The 21,415-nt window shown below is 32.3% G+C and overlaps 3 protein-coding genes across 3 annotated transcripts; 1 reads left to right on the top strand and 2 right to left on the bottom strand.

Moving 5' to 3' along the window:
* Nucleotides 1-3,712, bottom strand: LOC143584321 (uncharacterized). The gene is made up of 7 exons (XM_077066403.1): nucleotides 3,387-3,712; nucleotides 1,918-2,512; nucleotides 804-953; nucleotides 637-708; nucleotides 483-548; nucleotides 381-419; nucleotides 1-283 (listed from the first exon to the last, which is right to left on the bottom strand). The coding sequence occupies exons 1-7, from the start codon at nucleotides 3,710-3,712 to the stop codon at nucleotides 119-121; spliced, it is 1,413 nt and encodes a 470-aa protein (XP_076922518.1). The 3' UTR covers nucleotides 1-118.
* Nucleotides 3,713-13,157: 9,445 nt separating this feature from the next.
* On the bottom strand, nucleotides 13,158-17,039 carry LOC143584324 (plant UBX domain-containing protein 7-like). The gene is made up of 11 exons (XM_077066406.1): nucleotides 16,935-17,039; nucleotides 15,494-15,506; nucleotides 15,256-15,358; nucleotides 15,085-15,186; nucleotides 14,812-15,007; nucleotides 14,667-14,744; nucleotides 14,504-14,572; nucleotides 14,109-14,252; nucleotides 13,889-14,012; nucleotides 13,557-13,828; nucleotides 13,158-13,481 (listed from the first exon to the last, which is right to left on the bottom strand). Exons 1-11 carry the CDS (start codon nucleotides 17,037-17,039, stop codon nucleotides 13,380-13,382), a joined length of 1,308 nt encoding a protein of 435 aa, XP_076922521.1. The 3' UTR covers nucleotides 13,158-13,379.
* Nucleotides 17,040-19,499: 2,460 nt separating this feature from the next.
* On the top strand, nucleotides 19,500-21,341 carry LOC143584320 (lignin-forming anionic peroxidase-like). Its single transcript, XM_077066401.1, has 4 exons — nucleotides 19,500-19,762; nucleotides 20,008-20,190; nucleotides 20,295-20,460; nucleotides 20,928-21,341. Exons 1-4 carry the CDS (start codon nucleotides 19,538-19,540, stop codon nucleotides 21,320-21,322), a joined length of 969 nt encoding a protein of 322 aa, XP_076922516.1. The 5' UTR covers nucleotides 19,500-19,537; the 3' UTR covers nucleotides 21,323-21,341.
* Nucleotides 21,342-21,415: the final 74 nt, after the last annotated feature.

Genomic DNA, 21,415 nt, shown 5'->3' with positions numbered 1-21,415 from the left:
TGTTAATCATGATTATAAACAAAGGAGGCTGATATGCATATATATATAATTGTTGCAAGAAGTTGAACCAGTTATTGACTTGAACATATCTATCCAAAATTATACACTTACATGTCTCCTATCTATAGAAACATCCTCTATATGTTGGAGTCCAATAGTCCGATCCGATATTTTCGTGGTACACTTGAGGAGTACATGACACAGGAACCAAACACAGACCTCTACTCTTGAGATCAAGCTTCATATCTCCTCTATCTTTTGTTTCGTATCGCATCCACGAGTCCTGATCAAAAATCCAAAATAACAAATGTTTGTTCACCTTCTTTATTAATTTCTAATTGCTAAAAATTTTGTATTTTGTGTGTAATCCTGAGGCTCACCTTAATCATATTGGTCTTCAAGTATGGATTGCTCAATAACTGCAAAAGATATTATATGTGTTAGTTAATTCACTATTAAGTAAGTGATAGTTTTAATTTTACCTGTGCTTGCTCTTGTACACACTTGATATAACAAATTGCTTCCCCTAATACAGAAGCTGTATCTGTCTGAAAAGTTAACCAAAGTTATATTATCAATTGTACCAAAAGAAAAATATTAGACAACAGAGTTTCATGTGTTCTTGAGTACACGTACCTTGCCGAATGGTGACACGATTTGCTGAAGGGCTGTTATTTTATCCCCAAGCTTTGCTTTAGGAATTTGAACCTTTAAGGTATCATATGTTAATAACTAATGTTAGTCTGTTAGAGAAAGTTAATATTGGATTATATTTGCTTCTATGTAAACAAGTTGATAAATACCTTAGTTGATGAAACTGTAGAAGCCTCAAGTTTAGTCTTCTTTAAATGTGACCCAGATTGGTCTTCGGATTTTCTCTTCTTCCCTTCATTAACAACTCCATTTCCCCTTCCATTGAGTTTAGTAAGTGTGCTGCCTCTTGATCTTATTGGCTGCAATTTTGTATATATACTTTATAACCTAATTAGGGTATCACACACACTTTTATATATATATGATTGATTTCTTTTGAAAACCACTTTGAGTTTTAAGAACTCGAAAGAACTCAACGTAACAATTTTTTTTTCGAATTTCTTTTTACACATATGTAATACGTAAGTGTAAGTAACGTAAAAAAAATTACAGCATTTTTTATACACCGAATCTACTTATTACACATGTGTAACTAACATTTAAACTTGTGTAATTATCAAAAATCTTTATTTTCTCTCCTGATTAATTTTTAATCAGATTTATTCTCAGTCACATATGCAATACTCATTTAATTGATTGTGTGGTCTATATTTAGTTCTTAAAGTTCTTGCAACTCATCAAGTTCTCAAAAGATCCTTCCAATATATACACACATGCATATGTGACTAGTACTATATATATATGTTTTTAAATGGATTGTAAGGCATAAATTAGAGAGATTTGCACCACTATATTTATTTGTTAGGGTCACTTATTAATTAGATTTTTAATATTTAAATGCATGAAAAGTTAGTTCTCAAAGTCAATTTCAATTTGAGTACCATTTATATGGTGAAGGGGGCATAATCTTATGACTTTCATCAAGAACTTTTCAAAAACACTAGTACTATGTATTATTACACACATATATCACCACATGAATCAAAATCTTACAAAAAACATGAATTATTTTTACCGAAGTAAAACGATTTAAATTTGTTTTTTTACGGTGTATATGTGTATATAGTTGTATATTTATCTTGATCGTGCGAGTGTGCGACATGGTTCTCCATATATATATCATATATATACTTTTGGTGATCCATGCTTTGAAACTTGGGGCATGTAATTTTGTTTTTCTCTTGCTGGTGCTAGTAACTTGTTATGCTCTTTAAATATAATATTACATGGTTCTAAATAGTTGTAGAGTGAGGATTAATTTACCTGATGAGAGTTGAGGAGGTCAGGCTTCCTTCTGTCTGGTAGATTCATGGTATTCATGTTGGATTTATTAAACATGCTTTCTGATGATGGTTTGTTTTCACAACTACCAAAAGTAACTAAATCAACAAAACCTCTTCCATTGGTACACACCATATCCGGCATACCATTGTAATAATACTTATTATTATTATTATTATTATTATTATTATTATTATTATTAGTATCTCCAACCACCATTTGATTAATATTAATCCCTGCCTCATAATCACTAGCATGACTACTCAATCTCCTTCGAAAGAATCCCGGATCACGATGAGTATAATTACTATCTGGTTGTTCATTCTTTATTGTTGTGAATTGACCAATGTATTGATCAAACTGTGGACATATTTCATCTTCTGGTGGAGTTGTGGACCAACTGTTGACTGTTGATGGTATCTTGCTTTGATACATGAGACTATTCTTTTGAAACTGATTAATATTATTTGCTTGGCCTGAAAACTCCCATCCACTTTCTAGTTTCTTCAAGTAATCAATCGGTTGATCGAACAAACGAGTTGGAATGTTTTGCGGTTCTCCGGTAGCTCCCACATCTCTACATATGTATTAGTTTCCTCAGTGTTAGCACAAGGATGATGTATGTAAACATAATAAATACATACATATATATGTTTAAGCTAATGTATAAACTAGTTGACAAACATAAAATATATATATGGGATGTTAGGTTTTGTTAAAGTAATTATAGTGGAATTAATAATGGAAAGAACAAAATGAATCCACTGAAAAAACTTTTTCAACAAGGATCTACCTTTTCATTTTCTCTCTTAATCAAGGATTCATCATTACCAGATTGCAATAATATTAGATAGGAACTTAGAAGTAAATCTATGACCACCTTTTTATAACTTTTTTCTTTTTCAATTTTAAAGAGAGGGGGTGTGCATAAAGTCTTAACTCTTATGTTTTTAAGAATTAAAATTACACAAGCGAAATAGGTCCGAACCAAACACAAACACCGGCTTTTGCTTCCAACACGAAAGAAACTCTTTCCTTTTATTTATCGACAAGTGAATTCAAGATACAAGGCGCACTTGATGCTTAAGGAACAAGAAAACTAGGAATTAGGAAGCACGATTAAACTTTAATTCTATCGAACTTTAAAATAGTAAACTATTTTAACTAATACTCCCTAGATTTTAGATCTCCGGCAAATCACCCATTTGAGATTAACGTCAGAACCACCCTTATCGCCAAGTGTTGCATTTGTTTAATACTAGCCACCTCCAATTTTTTCGATTATACAACCAATCAAGAGTCAAAAGTAATTGTGTGTGAGAAAATACAAGGGATGGTTAATTAGTGATTGTTTGTAACTATATATGTATTTGAAAATTATAACTTATTTAAGAAAGTTATATGTAAGTTTCATATATCAAGTATTAAAGATATTTGATGTAATAACTTACAGTAGCACTTGGTTCCATAGGTGATGATTATCGGAAACCGCCTCTCCATACGGATCATTAGAGGTCGCTTTCTCCACAAGCCGTCGAGAGGACTCCATGCTGAGCCCAGAAGTGTTTGAAGCATTGGTTGTAAAAGAAGTAGACAAAGAAACATCTTCTTCACCATTAGAACAATTAGAGTTAGGTTTTTGTGAGCTGTTGCATGGAGGATTGTCGGTCCATGAACACATAGAACTTGCATGGACATCCGACCACCAATTGGCCGCGGAAGAAGATGTTGCGATAGAGTTTTTATTGCAATGTTCAACCATTATACAATTATCCATTGAGCTTTGAACTTAAGTTGATTAGGGGATGGGGGTGGGGTATTTAGAATATAAAGAGAAGACAATATGTGACATATATATGTGTAGTGCATAGTGCATACACTAAAATATGCAACCTTAGTTCTTCCACTTAGATGATGGACAATTATTATATACCAATGGCTGGGCCAACATGAGTATGCAGTGTAGGAAAGTATTACTACTTGTTTTTAATACTCAAAACATCACTCAAATGGAGGGAGAATTTAAACAAGTAGATCGAAACCGAATATTGTACTAAGAATAATTTTGTATCCTATCAATTGTATCTGTCCTGAATTTAGGATGCATGTAGCAGACAGGAAGTGATTTATCTTTAAAGGGTAACATCATTACAAGTTAATGGTCATTAGTCAAATGCAAGAAAATTGGATGGCTTCATTGCATTAAGATATATAGACATACAAAACAAAACAAAATAGAACAGGAATACAGGATACACCTATATGTGTCTCCCTTATAAGTAAGCACACACATGATATATGTTTAATTAGTCCTGAAAGGGGACAAAGGGGACAAAGGGTACGGGTGATCGCGGTTAAATGAACTACAAGCGAATGTACAAGCAACTAAAAGACATGAGAAACCAACAAATAAATCATTTTTCATCCAAATGAAAACACATCACTATATATAGAGATTTTGTATCTTTGATTTTGGTACAAAGCTATGAGGGACTGATACTAGCTGGTATGATAATGGGAAGAATGAGAAAAGAGAGTAAAGAAACTAGTACATAACTTCTCAAAAATATCATCATTTAGGATTTTTAACAATTGGTTTTATTTTAGATTGTCGGGTTTTGTTTTACGCTTTAGTTAAGTCGAGGATATTAGACCTCCAGTAGTGGGGTGCTTTGGAGGGTGAAAAAGCCCCAAAGCATGGGCTGGGCTTTTTGTAGAAAGCGTCCATCCCTTAAATGGTTCAACCAATCAGACTTATACCCCCACAAACTCCAATCAATCATACATTTTTTATATTTAATTTAAATTATAATAACTAGCTAATGATTAGAGGGGCTCCCCAACCACTACACCCATTTTTGACAAAAAACACTGATGTTGACATGGCGTCACATGACGCAAAATGTCCCCATATGGCTCCATTTCACTACACATGGTCTTATTTATTCACTTATTTTGACCAAATTTAGTATTTAAGATACATCTTCTACTGTATTCAAGATTTCTTAATCTTTGGTTTCGAACATAATGTTTTGATTATTCAAATCATAGATCAGTTGTAACTTTTGTACAACTTTTGATATATGATAATAAACTGTCATTTGGGCCTTTTTTAACGTTTTCATGAAAATACATAGTCTTATTCATTTCCATCTCGCGTGATATATGGCCATTTGCAATTTTGTCGTATGTCTGTTCATATTAGAAGTTTAGAACCCGTAAGTATCTTGATGACATGTCATGTTGGATTTGTAGTGGATATCGTGGATTCGTGGGGTTGATGCTTTGTGTTGTGCATTTTGATGGCCTTTAGACTAGTGTTAACAAAGTCACTACTATCCTTAAAGAACTACATGTCGCATTCTAGGTAGTGGAAACGTCCACAAAAATCATGTGGCTGACCGGCTGGTTACTACTGGTTACTACGGTTACCAGTAGCCGTAGTTATTGAATATTGCCTATCAAGACGAAGAGGTTATTCCATCATAAACCAAGGACTTCAAGGAATACTCTTTGAATATAACCCCAAATTAAAACCAATATTGAATCTTGAAATGATGATGTCAAGTCACATCAAGTTAAAGATGTTGATAACAAGAGTAAGACAACCACACCTATAATGTTGGAGGTGAGGAACCAATGTTTTTTTAACCGTCCAACAAAATGAGAATTGCCAAGGTACTCTTTACTGGATGGCATGGTAATAACTTTCATTTTTGTTTTTTAACAGTTAGCAAATCCTTCAAATGAGCTAGTGGCTAAATTTACCAAATCAGGACACACTCGTCTCTTGATCCGAGGAAAACCCTCCCTAAGGCCAACGTTCATGAATAATCGCCCATAGGCACGACAGTGTGGTGAGGTAAAACTCGTTCGGTCAAGGATCCAACTAGTGAACGTCACCTACATGCCTAGTTTCTCATCATCACCTAGTGCCGCCGAAACTAAATGATGGAGGCAGGAATCGAACTTGGGTCACATGGAACACCAAGTCTCCTCCTTACCATTCCTCCACAAGTTCATTGGCAATTAACAATTTTTATAACCGATGAAAACGTAAAACGTGAAACAAGATGTGATAAACAACACACTCAAGTAGTTGACTCGTATGTGGATGGAAATACGTAAAAGGAGTCTAGAAACGAGTCTATAATTCCCAAAAATATATATTAATTGAAAATTTTGAAAGAGTCGATAAACCCCCAAAGTAAAACATCTATCATCATCATCGTACTTAGTATATCCCACCAATAGCAAAGCTATGGTAGGGTCTGAGGAGGGTAAGATGTAGACAGTCTTACCTCTACCCTTTAGGAATAGAGAGGTTGCTTCCGGTGAGACCCTCGGCTCGATAGTAGTTTTGCATCAAGCTTTGGACATAAGACGCATAACACTCAACCATCGAGACACCCCGATTGGTGCATGTACCCTTGTCTTTCGGCTATCAACGCCACCACATGATGCCTGATTAACTTATGGCCACTTTTAACGTTATTTTCATGAGATTAGTAAAATAACGTCAAAATTAGTGCAATTTCACTTTTGCCCACGCGAGGGTTCACACATATATACATTATATGCGCACACCGCAAACAGGGCTTCGAAATGCTTCGAAAAATTAGTGCAATTTCACGGTGTTAATAAAATGCTTCGAAAAAATTAAGACATTTTACTACACTTCTCCTAAAGGTGTTAGCAAAACAACCTTGGCCTAGCTAGTGACATGTTTCTTGTAGTGACCCAAGCCTAGGTGGAATTCCAACTTATGATCTAGTGTTTATTCTATGTAAGCTTCAACATATGTAACTACCAAGTTAATCACATCCGTTCATTAGTTGAGAGCCAATATAAGACACATGGCTCCTCAATTCTAGTTAGGTCAAATGGCTTTAAATTATTTTATTGTGTGAAGAACTAGCATACGGGTATGTCTCAGCCAAGTTCAAGTTTTTATCACTTTTTAACAACCTTTTTAATATAGAATTTTATTAATGGGATTGACATGTTAACCTTTAATTAGGTAGTGAATGGACGAGCTAAGAGAAACATGGGCTGTTATTGGCTTGGCGACTTAATATATATATACCAATTAAACAAGCTTACTTTTATAAGTTGTCTAAGGCATATGTTATCCATAAATGTATAATGTTGTTGCATAAGTTTGGGGGTTTTGTTATTGGCTAGTATTAATTTGTTAGGCCTTCAAGCAAATATATATATATAAGTTTTCTAGCCACTAATAAATCTTGTGGATATAAACAATGGACGTTGAGTTAGGGCTCTCATACGTCATACATGGTCGGTAAGATTTTATAACTAAACATTGTGTTAAAGATTTTAATGCGCGGACAACTATATTAAGAAAATATGGGTATACCCGAGTGACCGAGCTTTGTTAATTGTTTAAAAGAAAAAAGACAACAATTTCACTGGTTTATTGTATATTCAAAGGCATGTTTTAATTAATTAATGACTGAGATTCTAATGTAGGTGTTGTCTCAAACTTATACTAGTAAAAAACCAAAAAAGAAAAAAAAATCAAAACTTAGGAGAGTACATTATATATATTGAATGAAACCATGAGTAGAGAAATATTGGAGCCGTTTTAATTTATTTATTTCTCCATTTTCGTATATAATATGTGTATTTGGTCAACTACTGCAGAAAATGTCTTTCACTAACAAATTTAGTTACACTTATAGACAGTGGCGTGCCCAAAAAAATTTTCTTATGGGTTCGGAAAATTTCAAGAGACGGACGACCGATTGTTTATCACTTAGATTTGGGTTTTCTACGGGTTCGATGTTGAAATTTATACGGATTCAATGTCAAAATACACTAATATATAAAACTAAAACAAAATTTTGTACAGGTTCGGCCGAACTCGTTTCCCTAAAGCAGCCTACGCCCCTGCTCATTGATAAATTAAAATCCAAAAAAAGGTAAAATTACCAACATAATCAAAGTTGATCAAGAATTTTGAAAAATAGACATGGAATTTTACCCATAGTTGATTAATCTTTAATATGTTAGTGATTTATTACTAGTCGATCTTTCAATCAATGACACGTTATAGGTTTATCTAGTCATGATCACCCTGCCATAAATATTCCTTCCATGAGCGATATCCGGCCATTGATCCATAAGTAAATTCTTTAATTCTTTGCACGGTGTTGCTCGGTTTCTCCATAGACGTTCACCGCCTTATGTATATGTTAATAGGCTCGATCTTCTAATTTGTAGTGATTACCTTATGTCATATTAGGTTGTACAAATAAAAAAAGGAATATTTTATAAAATAGTAACTAACTTTCAAAAGTATTTCAATTAGGTCACTCATGCATATTTTTCTCAAATCGGGTCACTAAATATTCAAATCGAGTATCACCGATTTATAAAAAAGTTTAAGAAATGAAAACATTATGGGTATGTTTGGCAAAACTAGCCGGTAGCTGTTAGCTGTAAGCTGGAAGCTGAAGGCTGGAAGCTGAAAGCTGTTAGCTGTAACTTTTAAATATTTAGGTGTTTGGCAGAGTAGCAAAAGCTTTTAATAAAACTAGTTGGGTGCCCGCGTGGTGCGGTGGAATGAGCGCACAACTTAACATCAACCGCATAATCAGTGTCGGTACATGATTCACCTGAAGATAGTGCATACATAACCTAAATGTAGACGTGTAATTCATGGAAAAGCAGTAAGCTTGTAAATGATGTCGAAAATCAAGAAACAAAGCTGAAATATACAGTAATTTTCAAATATATAATTTTTTAAACCAACATATTTTAATATGAATCCCTTTCTGAACATGCACTGTTTTAATCTGAAATATGTTCTGACCTGACCCCTTTCGACTCAAAAGCGTACCGACACGAATCGAACTAATTTAACCATTTTTGTATCGACTCGTTCTGACCCTAATTTGGTCTTACACATGACTCAAGTTCATCTGACTCGACTCCTAATTTGGTCTTACACATGACTCGAGCTCATCTGACTCGATTTTTTACTGATCCTAACTGATAATCACGTAGTGTGTTAATTTTTTAAAGTTAAAGAAGTATAGCAATATCATACTCAAATTAAAGAGAATAAAATGCTCGTTTTTATGATGTAATTTGTTTAAAAAATTATTAACGTGTGAAAAAGTTATGGCTCCTAAAAAAGTCATGAGGTAGTTAGTTTTAAATAAGGGTTGAATGTGTAACTATTATATAAATTAACAAAAATTGATATAAGTTCAAATACAAACTTGTAAATTCAAATGTAAAAGTTTGTAGCTAGCTTTTTCTCATAAATTTTGGAAACACGCATAACAAAAGTTCAAAATTTTAAAAGTTTCTAAATTTCAAAAATACAATAATAGAAGCTTATAAGACTTAAATAGAGATTGAAAATTATAATCATAAAACAAAAGAATTAAATAATTCTGAATACAAATTATTCTGACTTTTAGAAGAAAACACAACTTTTCATAAAGTGGTATAATGTTTATAACACTTTGTTTCTTATTGAAAGCGGGGTTAGGGACACTCCAATTATTGGCTTGAAACCCAAGGACCTTTTATTTTGCGGTAACAAGGTGTTAAATAAGATTATATATTTTCAAGTGTTACGGGTTCATATCTTATGATTGACAAAAATATGTAATACATGAGTAGGAGTTAAAATATGTTAATTGACGGCATGTGTGTGCATGGTGTTGTTCGGTACGGTTTTGGGTTAAAATCGAACTGAAAACCAAACTTTCGGTTTTTTAATTATCAAAACCGTTCGGTTTCGGTTTTTTGGGTTTTCAATTTCAATTCGGTTTTGAATTCGGTTTTTTCGGTTTTTCTACTTGTATTTTGGGCCAAAAAGTTTGACCCAAGATATTGAATTGGGCTTAAAAAAAATTATAAAAAAATAATGATTAACAAAATATTGTTTATTTGTGCATAGAATTTTAATAGCTTAAAAAGATGCCTATATTCAAAATTATAAATAAAATGTCATAAATTCAATAGTAAACGTTACATATAAAAAAATATTCAAGTGGATAAAACATAAACAATTCAACCAAAAAGTAATTCAACATAAACGATACACATTTAATAGAGTATTATTTGTTATTATTATTATTGTTATTATTATTATTATTAATCACATGAAGAATTAAAAAAATTAGTTATAGGTCGGTTCGGTTTTAATGATTACGATTTGGTTCGGTTATTACGCTATTTTCAGTTTTTTTGGTTATCTTTTCGGTACGGTTCGGTTTTTTGGTTATTCACAAAACACAAAACCGCACCAAAACCAATATTGCGGTGTTTAATAAAACTCAAAACCGAACCATTGGTTTCCAATTCGGTTTGGTTTTTTCAGTTTCAAATCGGTTTTCGGTTTTATGCACACCCTTAATTGACATTAAGAAAAAGTTATTGACTTGAAAGCTTAAGCTTCCAATGCAAAGATTTAATATGCATTATATGCCATGTAAGTTATTGTAAGCAGGCCCATATGTCATACGATTCAAGCGATGTAATGAAAATCCTATAAATGATGCTTATACATACATATATGTTAAGTTACTAAGTACATGTATATATTTCTAATGCATGCATGTTCAAAAACATTATGTACTACAATAATGTATAGAAAGTAGGTGAGATCATAGACAACCGTTGGTGCCTAATATTTTTATATATTTATTGGTAACAAGATAAGAATCTAAAATTCCATTAATGTTAGTGGCCGCCATTGTCTTGAATTTTTTTTAGCCTTCTTTAAACTCCACACGTGTAGAATAACAGTCGTTAGTAAGTTATAAGAGGCACTATGACGTACTAATTGATGTGGGTTTTGTTTCATTTCGTTAGGTACCGGTACAGAACCGACACTTATATAGTTTACTATACCAGTAAATACTGTTCTCTCAATACAAACTCTTAAAAAAAATTATACCAGTAGATATTAGTAGTTATTCTATTTTAATTATGTTAAAATTTCATTTTGGTCGAATTTAATATTCAGTTACATTTTTTAAACCTAATATTTTGATCATTACAATCGCCTGTAGATAAAGGCCTGTCTTTCATATTTGAGACAAGTTTTGATATATGATAATAAACTTTGTTATATTTGAGTTTTATCTAGGCATTTGCTATAACGTATCTGATCTTTTGTTCCGTTTTATTATGATATTTTGTTTTCCATTTTATGTAGTACATGACAAATTGCATCTTGTCTTCCGTCAAACGTTGAACATATTAAAGTTGTAATAAACTAATTAAAACTCATAAGAGAAATAGACGAAAACATTTAATCTAGGGCTTAGGGGGTAGTTTAAGGTGGGCCTTGAAGAAGCTGGTAAGGTTAAAACTTATGACCCGGAGATCACAGGTTCAAGTCGTGGAAACAACATTTTGCACAAAATAATGTAGGATAAGGGTGTGTACATCAAATCATAAACGATCCAACCCCTTCTCAGACCTTGCACAAACGTGCGAGCCTAGTACATCGGGTACGCCCTTTTTATTTTAACTAACAAATAATTAAACAGCTCGATTTTGTTGTTTTAACTAACAAAATAAATATTAACACACAAGACATAAGACATAGGTCAAATATTTATTAAGTTTGTTTTAATGATACAATAAAACACTAATATAAAACTAATTTTTTATTTATTAAATTAGTTGGTAGTGTAAGACATGTGTAAACACAAGTCAAACAGAAAGTTTCATATAAAACAAAATCTAGGTTTTTTTTAGTAAATAACGCTTTTAACTAAATATTAATTAATTAAATTATAAAGTGTTGGCTTTATGGTTATTAATTTGTTTATAATTTCTTTTTGAAGCACTAATTATAAATAATTTAATATTGGAATTATACATGGTGTAGAATTGTCGACAATTGTTATTGTGATTGCCAAATTCCACTAAATTTTGTGGGCATAAACATGTGATTTTATTGCATATATTGAACAAGGTCGTCTTACACATGATGTAGTTTGACCAATATTTTCTTGCTTACTAATAGTGTAAAAGTTTGAAAATTACTTCAGACTGGTTCGTTAAAAGTTTCGATCGAGTCAAGTTTAAACAAACTCAAGCCTAAGCTCGACCATGATTTGAGACATCAGTATCTTATACCAAGCTTGATTAGGCTCGTGATCAAAAACATGCCAATGATATATACAAACAAACATGGAATACAAACCTTTATTTATAGCATGACTATTGATAAGGTCTAAGAAAGATGAGATAAGGGTAAACATTTTATCTTTTCCGGTAACTAAAGAAGCTCCACTTAAACTCCTGCTTAAAACCCCTTTTCTTTTACATGTATAGTAATATATTCAAGAAAAAACAATAAATGTAGCCAAGGGAATTAAAACACACACACAATTACAAAGCACTCATAATTACAAAAATGTATATATAACATAACAAATATTGTTGTATAAGTAAATTATGATTAAAAAAATAATTAAATAGTATAGATCTAAACTATATAAAAAATAATTGTAGTAAATTTATATGCATGCATATAAAAGTAATTAAATAAAATAATGAATAATATACAAGTAGAGACAAAGTGGATAGAGTTCGGAACAAGTTGGGCTTGAGTTCTCCAAGTTAAACGACCTAAAGTAATATATTCAAGAAAAAACTATAAATGTAGCCAAGGAAATTTAAACAAACATACAAAGTACTCATAATTAAAATATATATATATATATATTACATAACAAATATTGTTATATAAGTAAATTATGATAAAAAAAAGTAATTAAATAGTATATTTCCAAAAATATATAAAAAATAATTATAGAAAATAACTATACATGCATATAAAAGTAATTAAATAAAATAATGAATAATATACAAGTAGAGACAAAGCGGATAGAGCTCGAAACAAGTCGAGCTTGAGTTCTCCAAGTTAAACGAGCTAAATCCAAACTCAAACTCTTTTTAAATAATCAAGCTTGAAGTTCTAATAATGTAATGTATCTTTAATTACATTTTTTTTCTTATTAACTTTTTATTCCTTTCAATTTTACTATTTAATAAAAGTTACTTCTTACAATGAAGGCATGATTAATGATCATTTCACTATTCAGATTTCACTTGATATGTTATTCAAATGAAATATAGTTAAACAGAATATACTTAAATTGTTAGAATTCAACTCATGATTATGATGCCATCACATCACAAGTGACATCAAAATGATCAAAAAAGATTATATATAACCATATAATCATGTATACATAAACAGCAGAGAATAAATAGAACCATGAACAAAAAAATAGAATTCCAATGAGATGACCAAAAAAAGTCAAACAAGAATCCAGAATTCTAAACCAAAACTGTTCGGTGCAAAGCGATCATATCATCTTCATTCCCAAGTGACCGAAATCATGGAATTCGCCAGCCCTAACTGGTCAAATGTTAACTCGCAGTCAAAGTCCAAATCCTTCACCGCACCAGGAATCGCATGAGTCAATCGGAACCCGCTTTTCATCACTACCCTCCAAGTTCTCATTACAAAATGACCACAACAGCTGCAAAAAAAAAAACACAAATTAATCACTAATCATTGATCAATAGTCAAAAGTCAAAGGTAAAAAGAATGTTACCTGTATCGGATCAGCGCGTAAAAAGTTCCTCTGAAGCCTGCGTCCATCTGGAAGACGAACACCGACTCTGCAAATCAAATTCCTGTCACCCTTCGGTTCTTCAGGCAACGGTGGATAATTATATTTTTCAGATTTTTGAATTTCTTCGTTAACATTTATAACATCCGAATCTTTTAACGGTTCTTTAACGCTATTACCCATCGTTGTCTCCATCGGTAACGCTCGTGCGGCTCGCACTTCTTCATCTTCTTCATCTGTTCCATCTGCAACCACTGCATCATCAAAAGTCAGTAATGGTGGCAAAGTCAACGGGTTCGAGTCAAAGTCACAACCTGACACAGTTTGGATTTTGGGAGGCGGGGCCTGAGAAGATGCCTGAGAATCTTCTCGTGGTCGTTTGTGGGACAATCTGATATTATGATTGTTCGGGCTACCATCCATGAACTGCAACAAATCCTGTCACAAAAATAATATTTTTTTCAAATTTGAGTACATAATTTATAAAAATTCACATCTTAAGTTTCCAAAAATTTAATTACAGTAACAAAGTACCTCCAACAAACTTTCTGGTTGGATCATACCGCGCCACGAACGCATTCTTTGACCCGTAACAGGGTCAATGACGAGAGTTACAGGGACAGTCTCCAATTTGTAGTATGTTTTTATCTTTCTGCCCTCTTCTGCATCATCATATACCTAAATGCATAAAAATAATTTTCATAAGTTCACAAAACTCTGCATTTTAATAAACGAAGAAAGTGATTGGTCAATTATTATAACTGTTCCACAGGAGTTAGTTAACACTAACTAACACATTTTTAAATTAGAAAAAAAAAACTACATTAAATAACTTTATATTTTGTAATTACATGTACTATTTCTTAAAATCAATCTAATAGAGCTTAATTCGACATTAATAAAAAAAGGAAGCATATAAAGAAAATAACCTGCCAAAAGATGAAATTGGAAGTGATTGTTTGAGAAACTGCTTCATTAGCCCACGTATCACGGTTAAGCTACACAAAAAATAAATAAACAAAATTGGCATACAACAAATAATAATGTGTTACATAATATAATATTGTGTGTGTAGTAGATAATAATATATACCATGTGCGAGCTAAACTCTCTGGTAGATTGTAAGTTCACTATAAGCCAGCGGTCTTGCGCTTTTGCAGCTTCTTTTGCCTGCCAATGTAACAAATAATATATAACCGTTAACGAACCATGAATATTAAAAAAATAAAAAAATTACCTTCTCAAACTGGCCGTGAAACATCAAAGCAAAAGGAGGGCGGTATAATGTAGCAAGATTATCTCGTGATTTACGACGTGTTGATGTAGTAGCCCCTTGATTCGTTTCCCATACTCCCGCATTTTTTAACTCGTCATCAAAGTTCCGGAAGGGGACCACTGTACGTGGTTCAAGCGGATTGTAACCGAATCTTCCTCTTCGAATAATAATATCATATATATTTGTGTTAAGTGTGTAATAATAAGCTTCTAATTAATATAAAACACGACATACCCATAGAGCAACGGGGCATCGTAAAGAACGTCCCTTTTCACGGGCAGAGGTGCACGAACGTCACTGCCATCATTTTCGACATTATCGGGATTCTCTGAGCCTCTATGAAACATTTAAAAAAATTAAAAATACAGATAAACAAAAATATTATCAAATTTGACATCTACATACCCTGTAAGTTGTTCAGGTAAAATCCCGTCATTTTCTAGCGGTGTCGGTGCTCCACCGTCATTACCGACATAAAAAAGCTGAATTGCTTCATCATGCTTCCAGCCTAAATGTACATAGAATCAGAATCATGAATACGACAACTTATATTCTTTAAACAAAACAAGTTTTAATTCCTTAAAAAAACCAAAATGCTCATATGCATAGCCCTAAACTCTAATATTTATACAACTTCAAGCACTGATATCATGATACTACAAACCATAACAAATGAATACAAAAGGTTTTACAAAATCAACCTACAACCTTAAAACAAGGTTGGTTCTACCATTATCAGCTCAAAACCATAATCTTCAAATACATAAATAACAATAACAAATTTAAACAAATAACTGTTTTCTTGATGAATCGATTAAGATACTAACTACTTATGTTCTTTAAACATATCAAGTTTTGATTCCTTAACAGAAAAAACAAAATGCCCAAATGCAAAGCCTTAACCTTTAATAGTTATACACGGATACACCTTCAAGCCTTAATATCATAATATTACAGTCGAAACATAATAAAAAAAAGGTTCTTGAAGATCAAGCTACAACCTTAAAACAAGATTGGTGTTTCCATTATCCAATATCAGCCCAAACTAATCTTAAAAAAAAAAAAAAAACTTTTTGAAGATAGTAACTACTTATGTTCTTTAAACATATCAAGATTTTATTCCTTCAAAAATACCAAAATGCTGCAAAGCACTAATCTATAATAGTTATACAACCTTCAGGCCCTAATATCATAATAATACAATCAAACCATGATAAAAAAAAAGGTTCTTGAGATCAACCTGCAACCTTAAAAAAAGATTAATGTTTCCAATATCTAGGGGTGTACAAGAAACCGATAAACCGAACCGAAACAAAAACCGACGGTTTGGTTTTATGTTTTTGTAAAAACCGCACTAACGGTTCGGTTTTGGTTTTGCATGTAAAAAAAACATAATCGAACCAAATTCCTACATTTTTTTTATATTTCATATTAAGTAATTTATAAGAATTTAATAAATATGTAACTCCAATATTTTTTATCAAATGTATAATAGTCTATTATTTTACAATTAACAAAATTATTTATACCTAAATTCATTATTTTTTGTCAACTTTTTTTTCGGCCTAAAATTTTCAAGCTCAAATGGCAAAAACCGAAACCGAACCGAAACCAAAACGAAAACTGAAACCGAACGGTTTCAAAAACTCCAAAAACCGAAGTTTTGGTTTTAGCCTAAAACTGCACCGAACTGCATCACGCACACCCATACCGATATCAGCTCAAACCCCTAATCTTCAAAATTAAAATAAAAATTTAAAAAAAAAACCTGTTTTTAAGATACTAACTACCTATGTGATTTAAACAAGACAAGTTCTAATTCCTTAAAAAATTACCAAAATACCCAAATGCAAAGCCCTAATCTTCATTACTCAAACACACCTTCAGCCCTAATATTATAATACCATTCAACCCATAATAAACAAAAATAAATAAAAAACTCTTAAACACCAACCTACAATCTCAGACACATAATCAATGTTTCCCACATCCCCTCAAAACCCTAATCTAAGAAAAAAGTCTTCTTAATTAATCAATTAATAATCAATCAACAAATAATATTATATTATTAATCAAACAAACACCTGTAGGAACTGTCTAGCAATATCTGGAGTCTGGCCAACGGCAATTTCAAGAAACGAAGAAACCATCATCTGCTGATCAATTTCAACACCATCACCACCGTTCATCTTCGATTATTATTATTTATTATTATTCGCTCAACAATGTATTATATTATATTAATCAATCAGAGTTAATAAATTAGCCAAAACCCTGATGGGATATTGGATCGGAATTGAAGTTAAGTTATAATGATGAAAAACTGAAAAAAAAAAAATTAAAGAGTATAGAGAAGTTATAAGGAAACAAGAAACAGGGTTACTTGATCCCAAAGTATTATTATTGTATGTAAATGTAAATTATTATTTTGTTGTTAATTAAGATTAGTTATTACTATTATATATTTAGATAATGAATTTTGGAATTAAAATTTGTATTCCTAAAATATTTCATTTAGTTATTAGACTTTAAAAAATGTATAAAGACAAACCCTTTAAATAACTAACGAGTTGGGAGGTCATTAGTTTAAGTCTATGACATGAATTTGTTTTTCAAAAATAAAAATAATATATGGGCAAGGTTTATGGTTTTATGTTTAAGCTATAGAATAATAAAAGTAAATAAATACAAATTGTTTGTTGAGGGTTAACACTCACCGTTTAAGCTCTAAATCTTTAGCATCTGTCTTGTCTATTTTAAAGAGTATGAAACTTAAAACCGGAATCTCTTTCTCAAGATTCAAGAATCACGTCTTCGTTAAAACGGAAGAATGATTGATAGGAGCTTAGACAGGGTTGAGGTAAGAACCGAAATGATTAAAATTAAGAGTTAAATGCGGTTTTACTTCATATGATTTGGTCTAAATAACCATTGTAGTTCAATAGTTGTATATTTTTTGGCTTTTTAATATTTTGCTTTTGTTTTTTGTCTTAGGCAACACCACTTATTTAACTCAATAAATATTTCCGTTAGTTATAGGGGTATTTTAGTCCTTTTATTTATCTAAAGTACAAGCATTAATGCACATACTACACTATCTTTTAATTTTAACCCCACTTAATATTTTCTCTCTCTAATTCATCTATGTTGTCTTCGTGGTTCAACACACCACGACTAACCATGAAAGGTCGTCGCCGACCAAAAAATAGGGTTTCTTGATAGTGGGCGGATGTGTCTTGGTGGTGTGTCGAGACAACCCATGGATGGGGAAGATGGTGAAATGGTTTTAGACATGGTGGTGACTGGTGGCGTGTGTTCATATCTATGTTTCACAAGTAACTTAATTATTATTACTATGTTTTGTATTTTGTTATAGTGTAATTACCCATGTGCTTCGAATGATAAAATTTATTTGTATTTGATCCCACCCCTGTAGATTAAGTGAAATAAACTCTCATTTACTTTCTTTTGAAAAACATCTCCATGTTACTTATAACCAAACATTATATTTCAAATCAACTTGCAAGTTTCAATTAAGCTTCAATTAGTATAATTGAAAAATCAAGTTTCAATTACCAATTTAAGTTTTAATCAAGAGTTGACTCAACCAAATAACTAAATACGCAATCAAACATTCATGAATCATCTAGTCATTCTTCATGAGCAATTGGAAAGTTTAATAAAAATAACGCTTACAACTAATAAAATGAGATTCTTAAGTGGACTTCATGGATTTTGGGCTTATTGTTTTAACAATAATGGGCTTTAGTTTATTAGATGATGGGCTACTGGTTTATAAAATGTGTTTGGATATAGGCCTTAAGGGTCTTTCATTTTCTCATAGAGATAGGTTCAAAATCTTAGGGGTTAGATTAAAAGTGCACAAACCTAATTTTTTAAAAAATTGTAACCGGGTAGAAACCGGTTCCGGATATGTCAGGTTTTTGACTGATTTGGCCAGGTTTTTATCTGGCTTTGACTGGGTCGGGTCCTGGTTTTGATCGAATACAGGTGGAACTGGTTCGATTCAGTATACGATTTTTCTATTGAACTGGATCCGGGTCCGGTTTGGTTCCGAGTACGATTTCTCTAATGAACTTGAACCAGGCTTGTAACATGTGGGTTGGGTACACCGGGTCAGGTCCATAATCGGGTTTTATGTCTAAGTCTATTAAGGATTATTGTAGGTAGAGTATCTGTCGAAAAACGATTAAATATACTTAATATATAAAAAGGTACATGTGAGTTGACCTTAGACCCTATATACTCGGCGTGCCTTGTCCAATGCTATGTAAACCATAAGTGAACATGACAAGCGATTGGCGAAACTCTAATAATATCTTAGCACGGCTATCCTAAACTCCAACCCGGACCTCGTCGCACACTGATCAACAACTTGCTTTGAAACTATTTAATGCATAGGCATTATTAGTTGGTCATTGCAAATTTGAGTTCTAGTGTCAAGAAAGGTGAACTATGTTATAAATGCCATGGCTCCACACGTTAGGCTTAGTCTAAAGAGCCAATTCAACAATGAAATAATAATTGAACCACTTGTCACAATGTCACCTATATATATATATATATATCTCAAGTCATGACACTCATTTCATACAAACCAAGCTTAATAATAATTAATATACCTTTACACCACAAGGCTAAAGCTCATTTTCAGCTACTTAATAACATGGATTCTCATCAATTTCTTCATACCATTTTTGTTTTTGTCATCATTTTAATTCTTTCATTAAATAATATGGAGATCAATGCGCAGTTGTCTCCTACTTTTTATGATAGTGCGTGCCCAAATGCACTCGCCACCATTAGAACTTCCATTAGGACTGCAGTGTCACGTCAACGTCGCATGGCGGCTTTACTTATTCGCCTTCATTTTCATGATTGCTTTGTTCAGGTTCGTTTCGTTTGTTCCCTTTTGATGTTTAACCATCGGGCCCCACTACAACAATTGTGTCAAATTTTTTTCAGACTTATAACCGTCTAAAATATAGTTGTTAGTCGAGTTTATTATCTATACTTCAAATATTAATATAGTTATTAAAGTTTTATCATTATCTTGGTTAGTGTATAACTCATTATAGTTTTCAATTTTCAATTCTTTTGAATTTTTTCACTTATGTAAAAACATTAAACTTGCAGGGCTGCGATGCGTCCATTTTACTAAACGATCCCACGACAACTGAGAGGACATCACAGTCCAATATTGGAGTTGGAGGCTATGAAGTTATAGATGCTGCAAAATCCGCAGTTGACAACATTTGTCCAGGGATAGTTTCATGTGCTGATATACTAGCAGTCGCAGCACGTGATGCTTCTGTTGCGGTAATATGCGCTTTAAATATATAAATAATCATCAATATAAAGTTAGTATCTTGTGATTCTTGCATATTTGTATTAATAATTATGAATTATTTGAAAATATTCAGGTTGGTGGTCCTTCATGGTCAGTAGGACTTGGCAGAAGAGATTCTCCTGATGCAAACCGAGCACGAGCTGAGAGTGATCTTCCACGAGCCGATCAGGATCTACCGTCGCTCATTAGAGATTTCGAGGCAAAGGGTCTAAATGAAAGAGAAATGGTTGCTTTATCTGGTTAGAAATTTAAACTTGTACTCTATATAATTTGTAGCAAAATAATTAATTGTAAGCTAAATGTTTAATTTGTAGGAAAAATTATAAAAAGGAACTTATAAACTTACAGGAAAGCTAACGTTCAAATTAAATTAGCGTGTCAACTGTGCAAATCAAGTAGTGTAATTATATATACAAGTAGTTTAATTATGTAATTACATCGTAGTGTAATTACACTATACTATAAAAACACTATGTTGTATATATAATTACACTACTTGATTCTAACAGTTAACATGTTAATTTAATTTGTATTTGATACAACCCCATAAACTTATACCCTATAATTTGTAGCTATATATAGTATGTGTAAGCTAAATGTTAAATTTGTAGTAAAAGTTATATAAAAATGAACTTATAAACTTATACCCTATAATCATTTTATGTCTCTCTTTTATGACACATGAACTAAATTTTTAAATAACCAGGGTCTCATACCATTGGTCAATCGCGGTGTGTCGCATTTCGAGCGAGGATATACAGTAACAGCTCGGACATAGATGCGAATTTCGCTAGCACACGTAGACGCAACTGCCCAGCGAATAGAGGAGCCGGAGACGGAAACTTGGCACCACTTGATTTGGTGACACCAAACTCATTTGATAATAATTACTTTAGGAATCTTGTTCAAAGAAGAGGTCTTCTTCAATCGGATCAAGTGTTGTTTAACGGTGGCTCGAGTGATAGCATTGTGTTGGAATATAGTAACAACCCTTCAAGATTTGCATCAGATTTTGCTGCAGCCATGGTTAAAATGGGAGAGATTGAGCCACTTACTGGTGCTAGAGGAAGCATAAGAACTACATGCAGTGTTGCCAATTAAGAAAAAAAATTTTACATGTTTATTACTTTAATTATTTACTTACACATTTTTTTTGAACCCATGTTGAAGAAAAATCTTGGATTGTCTTTTTTT

Source organism: Bidens hawaiensis, unplaced genomic scaffold, assembly GCF_021521415.1.
Source record: "Bidens hawaiensis isolate Kalapana, Puna unplaced genomic scaffold, B.hawaiensis_p1.1 tig00032912_1, whole genome shotgun sequence".
Lineage (NCBI taxonomy): Eukaryota > Viridiplantae > Streptophyta > Magnoliopsida > Asterales > Asteraceae > Bidens > Bidens hawaiensis.
The sequence above is the reverse complement of the archived record's forward strand: the minus strand, read 5'-3'. Positions and strand labels throughout refer to the sequence as shown.